A 24,190-nucleotide genomic window follows, 5' to 3' on the forward strand; every position below is an offset into this window, starting at 1 on the left:
TTCTTTCCCTACTATCATTTGCCAGTTATAACCACGCCCCCCAATTACATCAGAAGCGAGGCCACGCCCCTAATAAATTGCACTGTGAAAAGATTATCATACATGATTTAAAGGGGTTGTAGAATGCAAAAATGTAAATCAGTCATTGTAATGTTTGGAACAACTACTGTATTTATTACTGTGAATTATTTTGTGTATATAGTTCATAATACTTACTGTGTATCCCCTATGCTTTTCAGGAATTCCTGCCTAATTCGTCTTTCAGACTCTGTAGTATGCTGATATGCCATAAATCGGCCAATAAGGGTGAGTCCCTAGTGATAGGATTCTGCACTGACCAGTCACAGAGAAGATAGTGTGCACTGCTCACACAGTACCTTTGCTCAAAGGAAGTTCCACCAATCAGCAGCAAGCTTTCACCTTACTAAACTTAGAATCAGGCTTTGGTAGGTTAGAGCATGCCTGTGATTGGTGGATAGATTCACACTAATGTAAGAAAGGAGTAGTGCAACTACCACCGGAGAAGCCCATGCAACTCCTAGGGAGCCCAGCGATGAAACCATCCGCTCCAGTGCTATGCTCTTCTGAGCAAGCACAGGGGCTAGCGTAAGTGAAGCCCCGTTTGGGCTCTCAGTGAACAGTGAGCTTTGCTGTCCATGCTCAGAAAAGCAGAAAGGGCCAATGAGTACATGGACACGTATTGCTGGGCACCTTCAAATGTTGCTATGGGACCCCATCGATCATGCGTCATGCCAATGCTCAGTTAACTATTCTATTAAGTGTGCTAATGGGGTGGCATGAAAGAAGAAGTAAGCACATATTCCTGGAATGGGGAGGAGGAACATAATAAGTGATGTACATTATATATACAAGGATCTATGGTGGCTGAAAAGCAGATTAAAATGTAGTCAATTTGTCCAAACAATACAATAGCTGCCCCTTTAAGCCAGAGTAGAAGACTTTGGAAGAAGAAAGGGGGGGGACTATGGCACAAAGATTCACACAATTGCAGGCAAGGGAAGCGAAGCAAGCAATTTGTAACAACTTTATTGACCACTGTAAAAACAAATTGTACTGGGTAAACTATAGATCCAACCAACTACATAGGAACATCTTTATGCATCTTCAGATGATTTTTCCGAATCGAGAAAGGAAAAATACACATTTTAATTACAAAATGCATTTATTTATTTTTTTATTTCAATATTTTATTGTACTTCTGTTTGGTTAGTCTGTTTTCTGTACAACCAGCAGGTGGCGCTGCTGTTACTGCTACCCATGCAGAGGTTTAGTCAGAAACAAAAATCTCTTTACCAACAGCGGCCTATTTAAGAGAAGGAGCATACACTATGCTAAGTACATTCATGCTCACGCATGTTTCTTCAATTAAATAGAAGACAACGCTCAATATTTTTTTTTATTTTGCACATAATGTAGAAACAAGAATTTTGATAATAGTTCCCCTTTAAATACAACCAATAGGGCAGCACGGTGACTTAGTGGTTAGCACTTCTGCCTCACAGCACTGGGGTCATGAGTTCGATTCCCGACCATGGCCTTATCTGTGCGGAGTTTGCATGTTCTCCCCGTGTTTGCGTGGGTTTCCTCCGGGTGCTCCGGTTTCCTCTCACACTTCAAAAACATACTAGTAAGTTAATTGGCTGCTATCAAATTGACCCTAGTCTGTGTTTCTGTTTGTCTGTCTGTATGTTAGGGAATTTAGACTGTAAGCTCCAATGGGGCAGGGACTGATGTGAGTGAGTTCTCTGTACAGCGCTGCGGAATTAGTGGTGCTATATAAATAAATAAATGATGATGATGATGATATAGCAAAAATCAGTCTGAAAATATAACCAAGCCCTTGATGTATGAAATTTAGCTCATCTCTGTAAAAAAAACATAAAGAACACATATCGCTTCAACCGGCAGACGACAACAAGTTTATGACTCACACCCCTAATAAAGGAACAGAAGCCACGAAGATGCGAGACAGCGACAGCCCCTGCTATATTGCCCTATAGACACCCAGAGGCTGCACAGTTCCAGCACACAATCGGTTTCTGCAGGGATTTCAAAACCACTGATGTTGGGATAAAGCTGAGCAGATTCAGCATTGACAAATGACTGCATGTAAGATCCCCTGGAAACCAGGGGAGGCCGGAACTGCCATTATAGTTGCTGCACATCATAGTTCCATGTTACAAATTATAAGTTAGGAGCTTCTATAAACAAAATGAGCAGAGCGAGCAATAGTTATAAATAGCGACTTCTGACTGACAGAAGGGGTAACTTGCCCTTTTTGCCTGGACATAAACACAATAGTCCTTTTGAAAGCAACACATAAGAAACGCTGCCAAATTTTTAAAAGATCACTCACACAAAAGAGCTGAAACAGTGTGTGGCATTTGCAGATTTCTTTAAATGCCTTTACTACTGTGACAGTCCGGGACTGAATATGTACATTTCCAAAAATGTTGGTAATTATATACTAACAAAAGTCCTTAAAACAAATGATCTAACTAAATAAAAAATGCAACAATTTATGCAACAAGAAAAGGACATAAAGGGGCTGATGGGAGATTGCCCGCAATTGCGTCCCAAATCCCACCAGCAATCCGAAATCATAAAAGAAGCAGCAAAAGAGACCATATGCAAAGTGGTAACTATCTTAAGATGCCTCCGGGCAGCAACAGTAGCGTATTTATGCCAAGCATACGTCTGATACACTTACACGCCACTTGCCTCCACGTTTTTAAGCATTTCTTTTTTTTTTGCAACAAACGCCTTCGCTATTAGGCATCAATAAAACTGTTAAGACCTCTCTAATACAACAGAAACAACTCCCCTTCTTGTGTATGAAAAAATGCTTAAACGCGCACACAAAAGCATGATAAATGCCCGAGCAACGGAGAAATCAATCAGTGCAAACGGAGCATTAGCAAACAGCCAATCACAAGTTTCCTAATGCTGAGGACCACCCTCATCCGCTATTTGCACCTGCCTCTGGCCACCCGCAAGTTATAGGTCTTTCTCTCTTATACGGCATGTCTGCTTTTGTCCCGATCCACAATTGCGCTTACTTGCCTTTACTATGCTCAGGGTATGTTAGAAAGCTCCCATCTATCCAGGCTCGAGCAGCTGTAAGATGCAGAATTGCGCAATCTAGCGTATTGCTCCCACTGTATCAGCCCCAAAATGTGTAAGAAGAATACAAACTTATCCATGCCATTCATTGCTCAGGTGGTTCCAGCGAGCTCCCGCTTACATCGACAATACGCCGCCTGTCTCAAAAAATACCAGGTTGGCAGGAGTGAAAAAAGTAATTGCGGGATCCTCTGCCTTCCTGCCAGCCTAGACTTTTTTTTTTCTTGAGACAGATCAAGTTGGCAACTTACAACATACTGCCAGTCGGAACTTACAGGAGCTGAGTAATGGCGGCTGTGCGAGCAAGACAGAGGAACTCGAAGGACAACCAGAACACTGCGCTCTAGGGCCCTGCTGCTGAGTTAGGAGAAAAGCATAAAAAAAAGCAGTAAATTTGCTCCTGGACAAACCATGTTACAATGCAAGGGGTGCAAATTAATTTTTATTCATGCACGTAAAGAAAATACTGGCTGCTTTTCATGTAGCACACAAAAACTTGATAACATTATTGTCATACTGAAATTTAAAGTTGATCTAGCACACGCCCTATTCCAACTATAAATCTGTCTCCACCTTTTAAATTTACCTCCCCCTCCAGTGCAACATGGTTTGTCCAAGGTGCAAATTTGCTCCTTTTTTTGTGCTTTGCTGCTCCAAGCTCAGCATCAGCCCCTAGGCAAGTAGTCAGTTGAGAATACGTTTTACTCTTTTTAGTGTTTAAATTAACCTTTAAGTGCCCATTGCAAGCGTGAGAAACAGTAACGCACAAACCAAGTGCCTAAGTAATTACCCGACACAGTCCTTGCACACAGATATCATTTGTGTCCGGTCCGCATGACGTCCCATCGACAACTCTGTCCCTGAGCTGATAATACGCTGTGCTCCCTGCCACACGACAGAACAATTTACAGCGGTCCTTCATTAGAACTGTGGACGGACAGAAACGGTTTGTCAATAACATTTAATTTCAGCAGGACAAGTAGAAGAGACCTTTCAGCTGCACTTACTTCCACTGTACTTAGGCACCCAGCGCACGTTAGGAGGTAGGCCATTGATATTGAAATGCTTTCCATCAAATTCAGCACATTGCTCCTCTCTGAAGTCTCTCTTCTGTTTAGAACAGGGCTCGGTATTGCAAGATTTAAATTTCATCCTGCGCCCCACGCAATATTTACCACCGTTTTTTGGCCTGAAATAAAAAACAGAAAGCAAAATGATCCTGACTATTCTGAGACAGAAAATATCGCTAGGTTGTTGTGTATTATGAATAGAATGGTATGGAGAACATCGTCATTTATTTCTGGAATTAAATACAATTTTTAAACTGATAAACTTTATATAGTGAACATGTTCAGAATAGTTTGATTATTTATGATTGTTCAACTGCCAATAGACATAGTGATACAATTGTTTTCAAAGTACTGTGCCATCAACATTTTCAAACATGGATAATTCTATTTTTAAACAATGTGTTTAATTAAGATATTTCGAATACAGTCATTAGTGTGCCATGAGACAATTATAAGACCACCTTGTATATGATTGAGAAAAAATAGTTTTGTGTGTGGACATCTGTAAAGTATGTATGTATTGAAAGATATATTGTACAATTCATGGCAGAACTTGCTAAATGGCTTAGCGCAAACAAATGTGTTTTAAAGGCTACACAATAAGATTTACTGGTGTGCATAGGAAAAAAATCTCCCCCACAACTCAAAATTCCTGCAAAAGGTTCTATACATATGTGTGAGCATAAGAAATAATGCCACTACATGAGCACAGTAGACAAAACACACTTAAAAATTGTATTTCTCCTATATAATAAGAAATGCTCTTACTCTGGTCTGTTGCACTCTCGAATAGAGGTCTTAATTCCCCCACTGCAAGATCTGGAACAAGCCCCAAATGGGCTCCAGGATCCCCAAGACCCGTCCACAACTGACCCATCACGTTCCTTCGGAATACATAAACCGTACTTGCAGTACTAGGATGAACACAAAGATAACACAGATGTAACACATAATGTTTTCTTCAAAGCATAAGGGATGAAAACACTCAAGTGTGAAGAGATAATGTTTTATTTATTAACAGGTTCTACGTTATCTCACTGCTAAGCATTAAGGTTATTTATTTATACCCAAATCTGAACTACACATGAACCACCACCTTCAATTCACTGAACAGAACCTTACAAAGGAGGTTGAAGTTATGTCTACTGTATTTCTTCAAGGGGAATAAACCAGTTATATGCACACTCATCCATCGCTGTTTTGTAACAGGATTTAGCACTTAAACTGCAATACATGGGATAATCGCCTGTGAATTATAGCACAAAAAAATCCCAATATTCTTACAATACACATGTGATGCTAATATATGTACAAACTCCCGTAAATAACACCTGTATAATCTGTGAGTTCCGATGTCATTGCTTATAAAATCCATGAGATTTACTGTAATGTTTATTAGGAAAACATATGCATTATATGTGATTTATAACGCATATCATTGGCTTCTATAAACAATCAGTGGTGTTACAATATAGCGATAAGGCAAAAAGTAGGAAGAATCCTTGACAATAAAAACAAAGGCAATATAGGAACTGTTTAAAGGAATAGAAATGTACATGAGCCAAGTTGTAGCGCGACTACATCTCCCAGCAAGCTTTGGAAATTATAAGTTCACCATCCGCTGCAGAGCCATTGATAACTCAGGTATGACTCAAACAGGCCTTGAAGTAAAATTGCAAACTCCAGGAGACGAGAGTTGACAGCAGTGGAAAGACACATTCCAGTAAAGAGACTTGTGCCCATTATAAACGAGTAGAATGCTATTGTGCGCTGCGTTTCACCACCGGCAGGATTCGATTTTGAGCCGGGGCGCTTCCCTTACAACACAGAAAGATTGTACGTGATTAACGAGCCTCTTGGATTCCATTACATTTTATATCACTAAGGTGGTTTCAATAATCTTCAGGAAGAAACCGACAGCTCCATCAGTCAGAGCTGTATATGGAAGATTGAGCTGGAACAATGGTCCAGCCCGGGTAGTGGTTATACATAAAAAAACTAACAATTGCCTGATTATTAGTCAATAGGTAAAACACCAACTCTAGTGGTTATCTTCTAGTTAAGTATTAATAATAAAACATTAAAGGTTTAAAAACAAAACTTACATCTATTGCACAACCCAAGTAAAAACTTAATTACAATGTAAAGTTTTATTAACACACAAACAGTATTAATAAAATAAGTTAGAACACGGTGTCCTCCTTTTTGTCTTCTACTTCCAACAATAAAGACAGACTATATAAAACTATAAGAAGAATGTTGGCATTTACTATTACCATTTTCCCCTTGGTTTTTTCTTCAGGCTGCTATTTATGATTTATGAGTCTGGACTACCATGGCAACCACAGTCACATGGCACATGATATAGTGAGTAGAGAAGATCTGGAACACCACTGTGAGCTTTGTCCTCACTGTGACATCCAATTTCTCCCCCCTCTGCCATCACATTACATGCTGAGACCTGCTGGTCTGTGTCTGTGTGGCACAGGGCTGGCCAACCTGTGGCTCTCCAGGTGCTGTGAAACTTCAAGCTCCAGCATGCTTTGCCAGTAGATAGCCAGGCGATTGCTGGGCAGGGCATGCTGGGACTTGTAGTTTCACAACACCTGGAGAGCCACTGGTTGGCCAGGCCTGGTGTAGCAGATTGACTGTGTTTTGTCAACCAAAAAGGAGGTAATGATTTGTAGAACAACTAAGAAAAATTACTATTAAATGCATACGTACAGGTACTTAACTTGCTATATAAAGGAAAACAATTCTATGTGGGATTGCTGCTTTAAATACAACTCTGAATGAGGTCTGGGCTTGATTTAAAGTTGGGGTTAAATCCAGTTAGTAGGTGCAATTTTGCATGTTGTGCTGCAGGAGGGCAAATTTAAAATGTGTGTTCAAATTTAGAGGGAGGAGCGCCCCAGTTCTACTCTAAATTGCAGTATTAAAAACTGCCCAGTATTTTCTCTGCAAGCAACAAAAATTGCATTTGCTTTTGCATAACAAGGTTTGTCCAGGGGCAAATTTGCTCTCTTAGGGCCTGATCCATCCGGTGGTAGTCAGCATATCGATGCTGACTACCCCAACAACACTTACCACGACGTGTTGCCAGCGAACGGCTCCTCCCCGACTGATGTGACCAACGACTACAAGGCATCGCGACGAATGAAGACGCTGGCGAGAGTTAATGACGTCGCTGGCGAGCGCAACGCTGTTAACGGTGCTGTTAAGGGGGTAATGTAAGTATGAGGGCATGGAGACTGTACTTAGCAAAGCGTTGTACATTGCCCATGCCCGCATACTTACATTACCCCGTTAACAGCACCGATACCAGTCGTACTCCCCGGTGACGTCATCAACTCTCGCCGGCGTCTTCATTCGTCGCGATGCCTTGTAGTCGTTGGTCACATCAGTCGGAAAGGAGCCTGGTCGGGAAGGAGTTGTTTGCTGTCAACACTTCAGGGTAAGTCTTGTCGGAGTAATGATCATTATTATTCTGTACCCCACCCGATCCATCAAGGCAATGCATACTGAGCGCGACGCGTGTATGTTTTAAAACACACATAAATGGCACTCATCAAGGCACGGATTTCAAGATATGTGCGTTGTTGAATTCGGGTGTAGGTTTGCTGTTCTCTACTACACAATACACTGCACGATACGTCCAAGGCCTATGTGGATTATAAATTCACAAAAGAACGTTCAGAATAAAAAAAGTTTAGAAGTTTAGACTAGCTCTGTAGCTGCAGCAAGAGATAGACAGAAACAGAAGTAACTGAGATGACCAGGAGCTTGATTCAGACTGCGTGCACTCAAGTTTGGAACGCCCTTACTTGTACATTAACTATGGCCAAACGTCCCTTCTCCACCCTGCTCCATCCCCGAAATCATAGGCTGTAATCGGTGTCCTTTGTGTTTGAAGATGGAGCCACCATGGCTGCCGTTACTGGCGTATGTCCCCGTTCTGGGCATATGAAGAGTGATTTTGCGTACAATACACTCAATATCAGCAGGTACTTGCTTTGATGAATCGGGTCCTTAGTTGTAACCAGGAAAACAAATCAAATTAAATAAACATTTGTTATATGAACATGAAGATTTTAGTTTATTCTTTTACCAAAGGAACAGTATTATACTGTGAGGAAGTATTAGAGTAGTCCTGTGAGAAGATCAAGGGGTATATTTACTAAACGGCGGGTTTGGAAAAGTGGAGATGTTGCCTATAGCAACCAATCAGATTCTAGTTATCATTTATTTAGTGCATTCTACAAAATGACAGCTAGAATCTGATTGGTTACTATTAGAGATGGGCGGGTCCGGTTCTCCGAGAACCGAACCCACCCGAACTTTGGGTATCCGAGTACCGAGCTGAGCAGCTCGGTACTCTCCCGCCAATTCCGAATCCAAATCGAGGCCGAACGTCATTGTGACGTCGTCGGATCTCGGGACTCGGTTCTCGCGATACTTCAACTTTATAAATACACGCCTCCACAGCAATCCATCGCCATTTGACAGAGGGAGAGAGCAGGGTGTAGTCATAGGCTAATTAGAGCAGGGACAGAGAAAGAATACAATATTGTTCTTGCAATTGCTCTAACCAAAATCGCTAGTGCAGAGAGGAGGATAGAGGTTTATTATTTTTTCTTCATATTTGGCACTCCCCAGCGCTTTTGGGTTGTCCCCCATAATTGTGCATTAATATTTCTGGCTGTCAAAAGTCATATCTGTCAGCAGTATCTACTCAATAAATGTTAGCACTCCTCAGTGTTTTTGGGGTGTCCTCTCTAATTGTGCATTAATATTTCTGGCTGTCAAAAGTCATATCTGTCAGCAGTATCTACTCAATAATTTTAAGCACTCCTCAGTGTTTTTGGGGTGTCCTCTCTAATTGTGCATTAATATTTCTGGCTGTCAAAAGTCATATCTGTCAGCAGTATCTACTCAATAATTTTAAGCACTCCTCAGTGTTTTTGGGGTGTCCTCTCTAATTGTGCATTAATATTTCTGGCTGTCAAAAGTCATATCTGTCAGCAGTATCTACTCAATAAATTTTAGCACTCCTCTGTGTTTTTGGGGTGTCCTCCCTAATTGTGCATTAATATTTCTGGCTGTCAAAAGTCATATCTGTCAGCAGTATCTACTCAATAATTTTAAGCACTCCTCAGTGTTTTTGGGGTGTCCTCTCTAATTGTGCATTAATATTTCTGGCTGTCAAAAGTCATATCTGTCAGCAGTATCTACTCAATAAATTTTAGCACTCCTCTGTGTTTTTGGGGTGTCCTCCCTAATTGTGCATTAATATTTCTGGCTGTCAAAAGTCATATCTGTCAGCAGTATCTACTCAATAAATGTTAGCACTCCTCAGTGTTTTTGGGGTGTCCTCTCTAATTGTGCATTAATATTTCTGGCTGTCAAAAGTCATATCTGTCAGCAGTATCTACTCAATAATTTTAAGCACTCCTCAGTGTTTTTGGGGTGTCCTCTCTAATTGTGCATTAATATTTCTGGCTGTCAAAAGTCATATCTGTCAGCAGTATCTACTCAATAAATTTTAGCACTCCTCTGTGTTTTTGGGGTGTCCTCCCTAATTGTGCATTAATATTTCTGGCTGTCAAAAGTCATATCTGTCAGCAGTATCTACTCAATAATTTTAAGCACTCCTCAGTGTTTTTGGGGTGTCCTCTCTAATTGTGCATTAATATTTCTGGCTGTCAAAAGTCATATCTGTCAGCAGTATCTACTCAATAAATTTTAGCACTCCTCTGTGTTTTTGGGGTGTCCTCCCTAATTGTGCATTAATATTTCTGGCTGTCAAAAGTCATATCTGTCAGCAGTATCTACTCAATAAATGTTAGCACTCCTCAGTGTTTTTGGGGTGTCCTCTCTAATTGTGCATTAATATTTCTGGCTGTCAAAAGTCATATCTGTCAGCAGTATCTACGCAATGGATTCAAAGCAGTCCACATATGATCTAAATGAGCAACCAGGTTCTGTCACCAGTCCTGATGTTAGTGTTCCCAGTACGTCATCTGGCCAAGGCGATGTCAAACAACAGAGTGTTTTCAAATTAGTGCAAAAAACAAAAACCAAAAAAAAATTTACTGTATTGAAGCGAAAACGAAGTGTAACTGAGCAAAAGTTAAGTGACGATAAAAAAAAAATTGCAAGCATGCCATTCTACACACGCAGTGGCAAAGAGAGAATGAGGCCTTCACCTTTGGCTATTAGTGGCAGATCCCAAAAAGTTACCCAGCCTACAATTGGTGCACAACTACTGTTACGCGTCAAAGCTGAGCTGCAAGATACCAGTGAGGCATTACAGGAGAATATTTGCTCTGATTCACAAATGACAACAATCCCTGTGGAGAGTCCATCCAACAGTGGGATGTCTAATCGTGAGCATTCTGCTGATGTGTGCCTTAATAGCCCGAGTGTAGCCGGTGATACCCAAATTGAGGATGCCACTTTGGAATTAGAAGAGGATGAGGGGGAGATTTGTGTAGGCGACGAGGGCGCTAATGAGGATGTTGATGAGGATGAGGTTGTTTGTGTAAGTCCTGCACCAGTGGCAGCAGTTCTGGCACGTGACAAGAAAAAGGCCATTGTCATGCCTGGGCATAAAACAAAAAAATCCACTTCTTATGTGTGGAATTATTTCTACCCAAATCCAGACAACAATTGTATAGCCATTTGTAGTGTATGTGAAGCCACAGTCAGTCGAGGGAGGGACCTTAACCATCTTGGAACCTCGTCTATGTTACGCCATTTAACGAGAGTTCATGGCAAAGTGTTGGGAAAAGCTGAAAGTTCTTCCCAAAAGAATACAAGCACTCCCTCATCAGCTAAGACCCTCCGCTCACCGACATACCGACGGCCACAAAATACACCCACCACACCATCCTCATCAATATCCTCAGTAGCGCTCGGAGTTAGCCCGGCATCCCACTTAAGGCTGGATGACTCCGGCACTATTATTGATTCCTCTGAAGAAAGCGTTAGTCCTGCTGCTGCTGTTGCTGCTGCTGGGGGTGAATCGTCATCCCAGAGGCAGGTGAATAAAATGAGCAGTCCTACATTTCAGCAATTAACTGTGAAACAATCCTTTGCGAGGGGAAGCAAATATGACAGCAGTCACCCAGTCGCCAAGCGAATCACAGACGCCATGGCTGCAATGTTAGTGTTAGATCTGCGTCCAATCTCCACCATAAACGCAGCTGGTTTTTCACAGTTAATTGAGGTTTTGTGTCCGCGTTACAGAATTCCATCGCGACACCATTTCTCCCGTAAAGCTATTCCACAACTATACCAAAAAGTGTGTAAAAATGTAGAGATTGCGCTGAAAAATGCCATTCTGCCCACTGTTCACTTAACCACAGATATGTGGACAAGTGGAAGTGGCCAAACCAAAGACTATATGACTGTGACAGCCCACTGGGTTGGTCATTCACCTTCACCAGCAGGAACAGCAGCAGCATGTACACCACTACGTAACATTTGTCACAGGCAGGCCACTCTTTGTATCACCGGCTTCACTAACAGGCATACGGCTGACAATTTGTTACGCAAACTGAGAGATGTGATTGATGCATGGCTTATACCACTCGGACTCTCCCCAGGGTATGTCATTTCAGATAACGCCAACAATATAGTGCGAGCATTACAGCTGGGTGATTTCCAACATATTCCCTGTTTTGCTCACACCATCAACTTGGTGGTGCAGAGCTTCCTACGAAACAACCGTGAGGTGCAGGAGATGCTTTCGGTGGCCCGTAAAATTTTAGGCCATTTCAGGCATTCAGCCACAGCATGTAGGAGATTACAGCAGCTCCAAGAGCAGTTTAACTTGCCCTGCCACCAACTTAAGCAAGAGGTGGTAACTCGGTGGAATTCCACCCTGTACATGCTTCAGAGGATGGAGGAACAGCGCAAAGCCATCCAAGCATATTGCACAAGTCATGACATTGGGAAAGGAGGGGGGATGTATTTCACTCTTGCACAGTGGGGAATCCTTTCAGTGCTGTGCAAGGTGCTGAAACCATTTGAAGTTGTGACATGTGAGGTCAGTGCAGACTCTGCTAGTTTGAGCCAAGTCATTCCTTTAATTAGACTATTGGAAAAGCAGCTTGAGAAAATGAAGGAGGAGCTGAAAGCAAGCAATTCAGCAAAGTATGTTGGCCTTGTCGATCAAGTACTTAATTCGCTTCACAATGATCCTCGAGTTATTAAGATCTTGAACTCGGATCAGTACGTTTTGGCCACTGTGCTTGATCCAAGGTTTAAAACCTACATTGAGTCTTTACTTGTAAATGAGCGAGATGTGAACTTTTGCAAGGAGCTATTGCTCAGCAAGTTGGCCGCTGAACTGGGCCTCGGCTTGACGACGTGTCCTCCTTCACTTTCTCAAGCTGTTGCTCGTAAAAAATTAAATTTCCAAAAAAGAAGCAGGGAAGACACAGGGGGCAGACGAGAACAATTTAACATCTGGGCTGGTTTGAAGGATTTTTCAAAAAAAAGTGTCACTTTGCCCATAAGTCCATCCAATATGAGTATAAACATGCAAAGGATGGTGGAGGATTACTTTCAAGAGGTAGTTGATATGGAAATGTCAGACAGTCCCTTTCCTTACTGGGAAGAAAAGCAAGCTATTTGGAAACCCATGTACAAACTTGCTTTGCAATACCTAAGCTGCCCACCCTCCAGTGTGTACTCTGAACGAGTGTTCAGCACAGCAGGGAACTTAGTCAGTGATCGCCGTAGAAGGTTACTTCCCAAAAATGTGGAGAAAATGATGTTTATAAAAATGAACTACATCTTCCACGAGGAAGGCCTTCACCATCCAAGACATGCAAGCACTGACTGTTCTCTAATGGCGGATTCAAGCGGCGATGAATTGATAGTCTGTGATGATGACGATAACACTGATGAGGGTGAGGATGAAGCTGAAGATGATGCCGATAACATCTTTTTAAAACTTTCTATGTAAGTGTAGGGTGCAATCTACCCCCAAAGAGGAAAGGGACTTGTGGCATTTCCATATCACATACCATCTTGAAAGGCTGCTGTTAGGGCAATTTATCCTTAAGGGTAGGGTGTCATAGACAGAGTGACCCTAAACTGGCTTTGTCCATTTTTCATAATATTGTACAGTCTATAATGGCTGAATTTTTTAGTATTTTATACAAGTGGAGGGGGGCCTAGAGAGACAGAAACCAAACTGGCTTTCTCCATGTCAATTAATATTGTACAGTCTATAATGGCTGAATTTTTTAGTATTTTATACAAGTGGAGGGGGGCCTAGAGAGACAGAAACCAAACTGTCTTTCTCCATGTCAATTAATATTGTACAGTCTATAATGGCTGAATTTTTTAGTATTTTATACAAGTGGAGGGGGGCCTAGAGAGACAGAAACCAAACTGGCTTTCTCCATGTCAATTAATATTGTACAGTCTATAATGGCTGAATTTTTTAGTATTTTATACAAGTGGAGGGGGGCCTAGAGAGACAGAAACCAAACTGTCTTTCTCCATGTCAATTAATATTGTACAGTCTATAATGGCTGAATTTTTTAGTATTTTATACAAGTGGAGGGGGGCCTAGAGAGACAGAAACCAAACTGGCTTTCTCCATGTCAATTAATATTGTACAGTCTATAATGGCTGAATTTTTTAGTATTTTATACAAGTGGAGGGGGGCCTAGAGAGACAGAAACCAAACTGGCTTTCTCCATGTCAATTAATATTGTACAGTCTATAATGGCTGAATTTTTTAGTATTTTATACAAGTGGAGGGGGGCCTAGAGAGACAGAAACCAAACTGGCTTTCTCCATGTCAATTAATATTGTACAGTCTATAATGGCTGAATTTTTGGGTATTTTATACAAGTGGAGGGGGGCCTTGAGAGACAGAAACCAAACTGGCTTTCTCCATGTCAATTAATATTGTACAGTCTATAATGGCTGAATTTTTTGGTATTTTATACAAGTGGAGGGGGGCCTTGAGAGACAGAAACCAAACTGGCTTTTTCCATTTCTTTACATATTTAACTATAAGTGTAGGGTGTAATATACATTCAAAGACGATGGCTGCATTGCCAATATGCATAGATGGAGAGGAAGACAATCTGTTTTGTGTGTAGAATAGGCCTACCAACGAAGAATTAAACTGTTTTTTGGGATGATTTATTACCTCAACAATTAGATTACTTGTCTCTAAAACAGTTGGAGCACTAAATTGGGTTAATTTAGGCCCAAAAACATGGATTTTCCCAAAAAATAGCAAAACAAAACCAAACAAAACCAAAACCAAAACCAAAACACGCAATGGAGGTTTTGCAAAACCAAAACCAAAACCAAAACACGACGGTAATCCAGATCCAAAACCGAATCCAAAACCAAAACACGGGGGTCAGTGACCATCTCTAGTTACTATAGGCAACATCTCCACTTTTTCAAAAGCGGCGTTTAGTAAATCTAGCCCCAAGAGTCTTCATGTTTATGAAACTGTATATACTATGGTCTTATTAAGTTTCCTGTACTTGAACCTTCTTTGAATCAAGCCTGCTGTACCTGGGGGTCAAGAGCAGAGAATAGCACTGAACAATGCAGGTAGCTTAATCCTTTTTAACACAGGACATAAATGAAATTCCAGAAGGAGAATGAAATTCCTTCCTTATCAACAAGTGCTAGTTCAAATTTTATACCTATAATTACACTGAGCGTGATTCTCGCCTGATTATCCATTTGTGGCAGACTCCTTACCAGATCCAGCTTTCTAAATAGTTTGAATAACTTTAAATCCATATTATATTATCGGACTGGATAAAATATAAAGACACAGGTCAGCAAGATTGATCTCACTGCATATACGCAGACGTGATTTTCTTTTCCACCAATCCAAATTGTTTAAACGCGTTTAAAAAGACACAATGGGACAGATTCAATTAGCTTCAGAGATTGTGGTTACGCGGCAGCTGCGCATGACATAAGCTAATACGATAACGCAACAACGCATATTTTCCTTCGCAACCATATCGTTTTTGCAGTACCGCGGATTACCATCGCGAGCCGTAACTGCGATCTCCGGAGCAAACTGAATATGACCCAATGCTTTTTAAAGCGCTTTTTATTTTTCCCCCCACTTGCTTTTTTTTCGGAAGTCACAGGAATTCTTTGTTTAAAATTCTAGAATTTGCGTTGCCCCTCCCCCCATCCTCAAAGTTCAACCCCCACCCCTGGGAGGTGTAACATGTTGGAAAGTATAATGTACATCTGTTTGCTTAGCGAAAATGACAAACATTTGCACGGCGCATGCCGCACAAAGAGCGCGCACGTATATATGCGCGCATGCGTAGTACAGTGAGGGCGTGTTCATGCAAATGCGGCTGAGGCATAAGAGCACGGAGAGGCAGATATACCTGCCAGGAGCCGTATCATTTCCACCTGCTAGAGGGCAGCTGCGAATACACTCTGATGAGAATGATGACAGTCGCCAGCACTAGCTGGATGCTTCTGATTGGCTGATCGTGAAGCTGGAGTGTTAAATGACTGGCGATGTGTGGCGGATTGAACACAGCTAAACTGACAAGTGATTTACTCAAAAACCTGTTTTTCTGGCTAGATAGCTCTAGCCATTCAGAACATAAGAGGGAGCACTGCTGACTTATGGTTATGGGGGAAATCATTATTCTTTGATTAAGGGTCAAAATTAATTTATAGGGCAGTTTTATTTTTCAATATATTATATTTTTGTTGTATTATATTATGGGGGACAATATGAATATATAATTATATTAACTGGGCAATATTATTTCCATGCTAACGGGGGCAAAAATTATTTATGATGCACACGTATAGCATTACATAGTGCCCCCATAATATAATAATACAATAACATTGACCCCTTAATATAATGTAAAATAACATTTGCCCCCCATAAGTTAATTATAAATAAATGTTGTCCCTTAATCAATAAATAAGGATTGCCCCCCATAATTCATAAGTCAATAGTGCTGCCTGTTATCATCATCATCATCAACATTTATTTATATAGCGCCAGCAAATTCCGTAGCGCTTTACAATTGGGAACAAACATTAATAAAACAATACTGGGTAATACATACAGACAGAGAGGTAAAAGAATGTTCTAAATAGCAAGTTAGCACAAATAGCATGCAGTGTGAGCAACCTCGCCTCTCACCACCTCCTCTATTGTACTAGCTGTTCTTCTGGCGGTCTGACAAACAGCAGCTGAGTAAATTTCCCTGTTTGTATTTTGATCGTGGCCTTGTCTGTGAGGAGTTTGTATGTTCTCCCCGTGTTTGCGTGGGTTTCCTCCGGGTGCTCCCGTTTTCTCCAACACTCCAAAAACATACTAGCTAGTTAATTGGCTGCTATCAAAAATTGACCCTAGTCTGTGTGTGTCTGTGTGTGTGTGTGTGTGTGTGTGTGTGTGTGTGTGTGTTAGAGAATTTAGACTGTAAGCTCCAATGAGACAGGGACTGATGTAAGTTCTCTGTACAGCGCTGCAGAATCAGTGGCGCTATATAAATAAATGGTGATGATGATAATTAAATATCGGGGTGGTGATCTGTAAAGTGGTGGCTTGTTAAACTGTGGTTTTCAGCCTTTTAACAGGCGGTTTGGGTGTCAGTAAATCCGGCGGTTTTAAAACTGCCGGAAAAAACGCAGAAAACTGGCGTTGCCATCAAACCGCCTTTAGGAAACCCTCTCCTTTTGTTCAGTATCAGCCAATTACACAAATTACATCAGAGTACCAATATACCATTTAATATTAGACTATTCTTAGATTTAATATTGAAATAAAGATGATAATTTTGTATTTAATTACAGTAATTATAGATTCCATTCTAAGAAGGGTTAGGTGCAGCGCCAAGATATTTAGAGGGTGCCGCTCTTGGCATTGAAGACCAGGAGAAATGTACTCTATATGCTTGGCTAACCAATATTTTATCTCTGGCTAATACAGAAAGACCTAAAAAGTAAAGAATAAACTATATGCGATAATGTGATTCCCGTAAAAGGCAGGAAAGGAGGAACAAAATATGTCCATTGTGGAGCTGGAGATTATATTACGCCTCCTCATTACAGACCGACTTCAGAAGATAACAGGGGCTCGTTGGCATCGACCTTCCATCATTGTCTCCATTTCTAATGTTATCTTTTTAATTGTGGATGGAGCAATTTTAAAGCATCATTTCAGATAATGGGAACAGCAGGGACGTTTCACCACAATGAATCTCTGAGATCGTTCCCCGGGCCTGTGATTCGGAGGCAGCGAAGTGTAACTGTGGGAAAATAGACAGGGACATAGGAATTCTCAGAGTCTTTGTGCCAAGACTTTTTACTGCTTCCTGTGTGACATCATCGCCTCCAAGATGGCTCTTTCATGGACCCAAAATATACCAGAAGATGCTTTTAGAGTTTAACGCAGCCCAGTGACAAAGAACACAGATTCTGCTTGAACTTTTATTAAAACATAACCACTTGGAAACCAAAGTTCTCACCTTTCCTGGCTCACATTCTGTCCCGTCCGCCCATGGGGTGTGTTGAGTTCGGCAACCCTTGTGGGGCCCCTCCATGTTAATGCACCACAATCTCCGACACTGCATCTGCTTCACGGGTACAAACGAACGCACAGTTCATTCCCAGGCAGTTTAATGTATAACACGTAAATGTATTCACAAGAGAACTGCCTACACTGCACTTTAATAAAACACTTTCTCAGAGCTCGGCTCCAGTTGTTCAACGAAAGGAACCCACTTTGTCCGGTTTTAATGACCCTCTTTCTGCACTCAGCCTATTTAAATATGGAACAAAGTTTACATTCACACAAGGGAAAGCTATAAACCCAGGAAATTCCCAATAACAGTGACTAGTACATAACTAACACATGACAGTGTCTCAACAGAATCAGAAATTGACTACCCTGCAGCATTTGTAAGTAGACTATATACAAAAAAAGGTTACATTCAATTTTTATCCTAAGAATTACTGGTTTAAAGAACAATTGCACTCACTAACTGAACATTGATATTTATCAAAGTCTGTATCTCAATGATTTCCAAAAGTTACCGAAGTGGTAATCCTTAACTAAATTTATCCAGCATAATTTCTGACCCATTCCTTGGCTTAAAGCTCACATGATTAAAAAGCTCTATAAAAAGCCTCTTTTCTATTTTGGATCTCTATAGAAAGGGAAAGTACAGTAGACAGAAGCTAAACGGTTCTTATCTGAGTGATGGCGATAGAAACGCTCTGCAGGGATTGGTGGATTCAAACCTTGTGACACAATGGATCACGTCACTGGAATTTTGGCAATTTGAAAGTAAAATACATACATGGTCTGTATAAATGCACTCAAACTACAAACTTGTACCTTTATAATGTCCCAGAATTCCTCACTAACTTATAATATACTTATAATTTACAATATGGAGCCTATTATCATATATATCATTAAACATTTTTGTTGTGTTACTGTAAAAAACATATTGTATAGACAAAGCCAATGTTCAACGCATGTTCAAATTAGATTTACAATGAACAGGCCATCTAGGATCTGCGATCAAGTAACATGGCTGCTTTATACAGCATTCTATTGGTGATATTACATATCAGATTGCAGTTTCACACACAAGAGCTGTGTTTTCACAATTAATTTATTATTTAAATGCTTATGACACAAAAATAGCTAGAAGGTAACAAGGTGCAATCAATTCACAGTTGTTAAATGACAACTATTGCAATATTAATTAAAACAGGAATAGCAACTCTATTCGAGAGAAAAATAATGTTTTTATTCAATGTGATGATTGCTCAATTCGAAAGAAAACAAGGAGCTTGATTCCTGTTCGGATGTAAATTGATTTGCGTGCTGTATTTTGAGGGAAATAGCTCTGTGAAAAGGACATTTACGCCAATAAACGCAATTGCATCTAATTCATGTCCCAACGCAAATGCTTACGACCTGAAGGGCGGAATTAGGGAGGGAAGGGACGGACAGACGTAGCCAATGTACGATAAGGGTGCGGAAAGGGCGTTTCGATGCAGATGCGGACGATTCAAGTCCTGGGTTTCTCGTAAGCAGGCTTTTTTCAGCTGTATCATTTGCATTTGGTACAGGGCAGGTGTAAGTGCCGATTGGAAGTGATAACTGTCCCGGCAGAGTCTTTGTTTGGAAAAGTACACGTATGCGTGCCATTAGATAGCAAACAGCATGTGCATGCAATTAAGTCATAAAAACACATTGTATGCACAGTACACATTAAGAACATCCTAATTTATGCATTTAATGTAAAAAAAAAAAATTTTTTTAAAAGCCTACCATATTTTTATTAATTGTTATACCAGTGTTACCCAAACCCAGTCCTCAGGGACCACTAACAGTGCAAGTTTTCCATATCTCCTTGCAGGAGCACAGGTGTATTCATTACTGACTGACACATTGTAACAGATCCACAGGTGGTGCTAATTATTTCACTTGTCACCCAGGAAACCTGCACTGTTAGGGGTCCCTGAGGACTGGGTTTGGGAAATCCTGGGTTATACTGTTTAGAGTTGTTAATTTATTTTAGAATATAATTTTTTTTTTGCATGCATTCTGATATGACCTCATATTGTGCATAGGCATGTGCGTGTACTGCAGTATGTTCTGTTTACTACCGCAAGGAACCTTTAGGCAGAGCGTGCTTATGACCGGATTCAAATGGGAACGTATCTTGAGATCCGCTTGGATTTAAATACGGGCAGAACTACGCTCAAGTTTCGTGCTCTTTTTTAAACGCAAAGTACGTACAGGTCGCTACCGAACATGAATCAAGGCCAAGGTATCAATCAGAGTTTGGTAAAAAAAACTCCTGCACTCCCAACAAAACTGGTTTTACCAATATGGCTGGAACTCTGCCAGCAGCAAACTGCCTGGTCAGAATTGTAAAACCAGTTATGCCGTCAGTATCAAACTTGAATTCATATTTTTCTTTTGAGATATTAAACAATGAACTAATTTACCATTATAGTTTAAATGATAAAGATATCAGAAGTCACCAAGCAGCTCCGTGACCAGGTAAAGACTAAACTGCGGGGTTGAAAAAGCAGAGATGTTGTTTATGGCAACCAATCAGATTCTAGCTCTTATTTTGTAGAATGCACTAAATAAATGACAGCTAGAATCTGATTGGTTGCTATAGGCAACATCTACATTTTTTTCAATCACGCAGTTTAGTAAACGTTGCCCCCGCGCGTTAATCATTGGTGTTTGGGAGTTTTTAGGGGAGTGAAGGAGAGTGTTTAATGCGATCATGTATAACACAAAAAAAAGGATTGCCATATATTTTCATACATTAGATTGCATTACACAACCATTCTAGTTGATAATATCTACACTACAGTACTTTCTTTAGCATATTTTTTATTTCACTATTTTTTACTATAGAATCATCTACACCATGTCACATTAGTACATACATATTTGTACCAAAAACATACATAAATATATTTAATTAGTGATTTTTATTTTTTTTTATGTTATTTTTTATTATTATTTTTTCACAAGAAAATCAACTTTTACATGTTAGGCATTACTGATAAACATAGTTTATCATTTTTTTTTTTATTATTACATAATTTCAAATAGTTTTCTAAGGTTTATTATTTTTAGCACACCCCAAAGAGGTGCGAGATAAATAAGCATATTGTCCTGTTTAACGCGCCGCGTTAAAAAACAATTGAATAGCTTTTAACGCGGCTGCCTCTTGCACACCCTATACTTTCAGTAGACCTTCTACCGGATCGCGAGAGGACCGCTTCATGAAAAAAAAACGAGCGATAAAAATGGAATTGAATCGCGGGCAAAGTTATCCCGCTCAAAAATGACAAAAAAACGTGTTAAAATGGATTAAATTGGTGTTAAAAAATATCTCCCAGTTAATTGAATTCCCCCCATAGGGCCTGATTCGTTTTTGTATATAAGTCCCGCTCAGAGAATGACTTTACACCAGTGAACGCAGGTGCATGCAATTAAAGTTTGATCGACACTTCCGACAGCCTATGATTTTGAAGGGCGGGACGGGGGAGGGAAGGGGCGTATGCACATAGGCAATGTACACTAAGGGCACACGCACTTTGGTTCGGTTCATGCTCTGGGTATCTCTGAAGTACGTGGCTTTTTTAGCCGTATCACTCGCACCAGGGCAGGTGTACGTGCAGAATGCAGTGTACTGTGTTTGTCTGCATACGGCAAGTGACGTTATAGGCAGAACGCACTTATACCGTATTTAAATGGAAATATTCTTTGAGATCCGCTTGTACTTGAATACAGGCCGACGTGCCTGGAATTTACATCTGATAATAAAAACTGCAAATTGCGTTCACTTTGCGTTCCTGGATGAATCAGGACTATAATCTCCAGTATTGTAGTTTTGTCCATGAATTATGACGTTACAAAGCACAGTTTATATAAATATTATTACCAGGAATGTATACCTATATTCATGTACAGTATACAGATCAATGTCTCTTATTTATTAGATCTGGTATTGACATATTATATGAGTTTATAGAATACTAAGGTTTTTTTTTACACAAATTTGTCGTCCGTCACCTGCAGTAGAGAAAATTCTAGCAGAAGAAGACATGTATATAATATTTATAAACTGGGAATATAAAAATACTAACCATATATGGGCACACCTGCGATCCTGGCCCAAATATTAACTCACATTGCTTATTGACATTGTATATAACACCAGGTAGTTGCTGAGGCAAAGTGTATTTTCTGGATACAGGTCCGTCCAGCAAACATTCACCATATCCTGTACTGGAAGGGAACCGACATGTAATCAGCATTGGAGAAACTTTCATTTCTTGTGTTTGACTTTGAGTTTTTAATTTGTTTTACTACCAGATAGGACAGGTAACGCCAAATATGTGTGCAATAAAGTCTAAATACTGCATTGTGCCATCATTCTAGGTGTGTCTCCTTTCCTTGTCTTCAGCCCTGGCTCCACAGAAGGGCAATAATACAGGCAGGGGCGTAGGAACGAAAATGTTCATGGGGGGGCAAAAGGCCAAGGACTACTATAGGGCTTGGAGCCCCATTTTCTTACGTTTATTATCTAGTTTTACGACAGTTGTAACAGTGACTGTAGATATATAAAGACTCCCGATCCTATGTTAATTTTTGTCAGTGTTTCAGGGGTTGAACAAAAACAGATTTATACGTTATTAAATAAATATTATTATTTATAATAATTACCAATTAGTACAATATTACTAATTTATACATTATTAAATAAATATTATTATATTATTATTAATAATAATTACCAATTTGTACAATAGTTGTTAGAAATATAGATACATGCAATTGTTCATCTTAGATATTTACCTTTTTCATAGTCATTAACCTAGTTTTTATTCGGATTTCTTTGAAGGCCTGGGGGTAAATGTATTAACTTCCGGATTGTTGAACTCCCGCGAGTTTGCCGTCTTCAGCGCTTAAACTGAAAGCGGCGCTGCCTTGTAAAGGGAAGTTTCCCTTTACAAGGCAGCGCCGTTTTAAATTTAAGCGCTGAAGACGGCGAACTCGCGGGAGTTCAACAATCCGGAGGTTAATACATTTACCCCCTAATCTCATTTGATAGGGAGCATTTTTAAACCTATAGTCCCTGCCTCACTGGTTATGGTCTGTGCTATAAATTTCAATTTCTACATCTCATGTTTGTTACTGGACGCACCGCACGAAATTCAGGGTAAAAGTAAAGTGAATAGTTGTTCATCATCAATAGAGGTTATTTATTAAACGTTTATGAACGCAATACTTAGAGTTTTAGAAATAAACAAATCAATCAATCTGTATTAAATCTATACTAATGCAATCTATATTAAAGAACAGTTTGGTAGTTATACTAAGATAATCTATCATTCCAAAAAGTTTAGAACAGATACCATGGCTTCAGAAAGCAGCATGAAGGCTTTTGTGTAGACGTTCACGGGGGGGCAAAACACAGTCTTTGCCCACCCAACAAAAATCACGGGGGGTCAACTGCCCCCTCTACCCCCCGGTTCCTACACACCTAAATACATCGGACCTTATGAAGGGACTGTGGGTCACTGCATTGAGTAATATTTTCCTATACACTTTTCAGTACCATTATTCAGCATCAGTTTATCATATCGAAGCTGTGACACAGACAAAACTAATCTATCCCAGATCTGAATCCCGCACACAGAACATATGTTCTGTATCTAATAATATAGGCTTTTCTTCACTTGCACCAATGCTAATATCCAGGATTATATATATGACATTGAAGCCAGGCACCAATTTTTTTTTGTTTTGTTTTGTTTTTACACAGAACATTCTGGAATTTTGGCAGATCAGTCATAGAGCTCAATTTAGTGTCTCTAATCCCCCTTCTCAGACAAGTCTACTCCCCTCATCCCTCTTACTGGTGAAAGAAAAGAATAGGATAAGGCTCAGTCTCTGTCGACCCTAGGCACAGGCCTACTATGGCTAATGTCACATTAGTTGCTAAGGGTTACCGCACATTAATGCCGTTTCCCCGGATCACCTGGTAGTATCTGTTACGCCGTACAAATCTGCTATTTCCATGCTCACATGACTAATTACTTTGGAATTGGCCTCCTTGTTATGAAGGTCGAAGCAGCCAAACAGTGGTATTAGCAATGGCAACTTAGCCCAGTGGCTCTGGGGGACTTCATTCCCTCTTCTTGCGAGCGGTAAAGTAACTACTTGGCGTATTATTGGAACCTTTTTAAACCAGTAACATTCAGAATTCTTATCTAGAAGTCTCCTGAAACTATGGAACAAGCGGTAATGGTGATAAGGAAGAAGGTATTGGAACATGGAAGATAGACATGAGCGACAAAGGGAATAAACAAGGAGCTCAGAAGAAACAATTGGTGACAGACAACAGATAAAAGAGCAAAGGGGATACAGAGCTGGG

At 40.3% G+C, this 24,190-nt stretch overlaps 1 protein-coding gene across 4 annotated transcripts in view; it reads right to left on the reverse strand.

Moving 5' to 3' along the window:
• Nucleotides 1–24,190, reverse strand: part of ADAMTS9 (ADAM metallopeptidase with thrombospondin type 1 motif 9) — a 197,544-nt gene that overhangs the window by 119,330 nt on the left and 54,024 nt on the right. For 3 of the 4 annotated variants that reach the window (XR_012678594.1, XM_075183374.1, XM_075183376.1), the window contains 5 exons: nucleotides 21,897–22,038; nucleotides 17,729–17,836; nucleotides 4,983–5,128; nucleotides 4,152–4,333; nucleotides 3,935–4,071 (listed from right to left, as the gene is read on the reverse strand). Coding sequence is in view for 3 of the 4 variants with exons in the window: in XM_075183374.1 (XP_075039475.1) it covers nucleotides 3,935–4,071; nucleotides 4,152–4,333; nucleotides 4,983–5,128; nucleotides 17,729–17,836; nucleotides 21,897–22,038 (715 nt within the window). In the remaining variant the exon portion in view is untranslated. The remainder of the gene's footprint in view (nucleotides 1–3,934; nucleotides 4,072–4,151; nucleotides 4,334–4,982; nucleotides 5,129–17,728; nucleotides 17,837–21,896; nucleotides 22,039–24,190) is intronic. The other variant, XM_075183375.1, reaches the window with a different exon arrangement.

This window comes from Mixophyes fleayi, chromosome 8, assembly GCF_038048845.1.
Source record: "Mixophyes fleayi isolate aMixFle1 chromosome 8, aMixFle1.hap1, whole genome shotgun sequence".
Taxonomy (NCBI): domain Eukaryota; kingdom Metazoa; phylum Chordata; class Amphibia; order Anura; family Limnodynastidae; genus Mixophyes; species Mixophyes fleayi.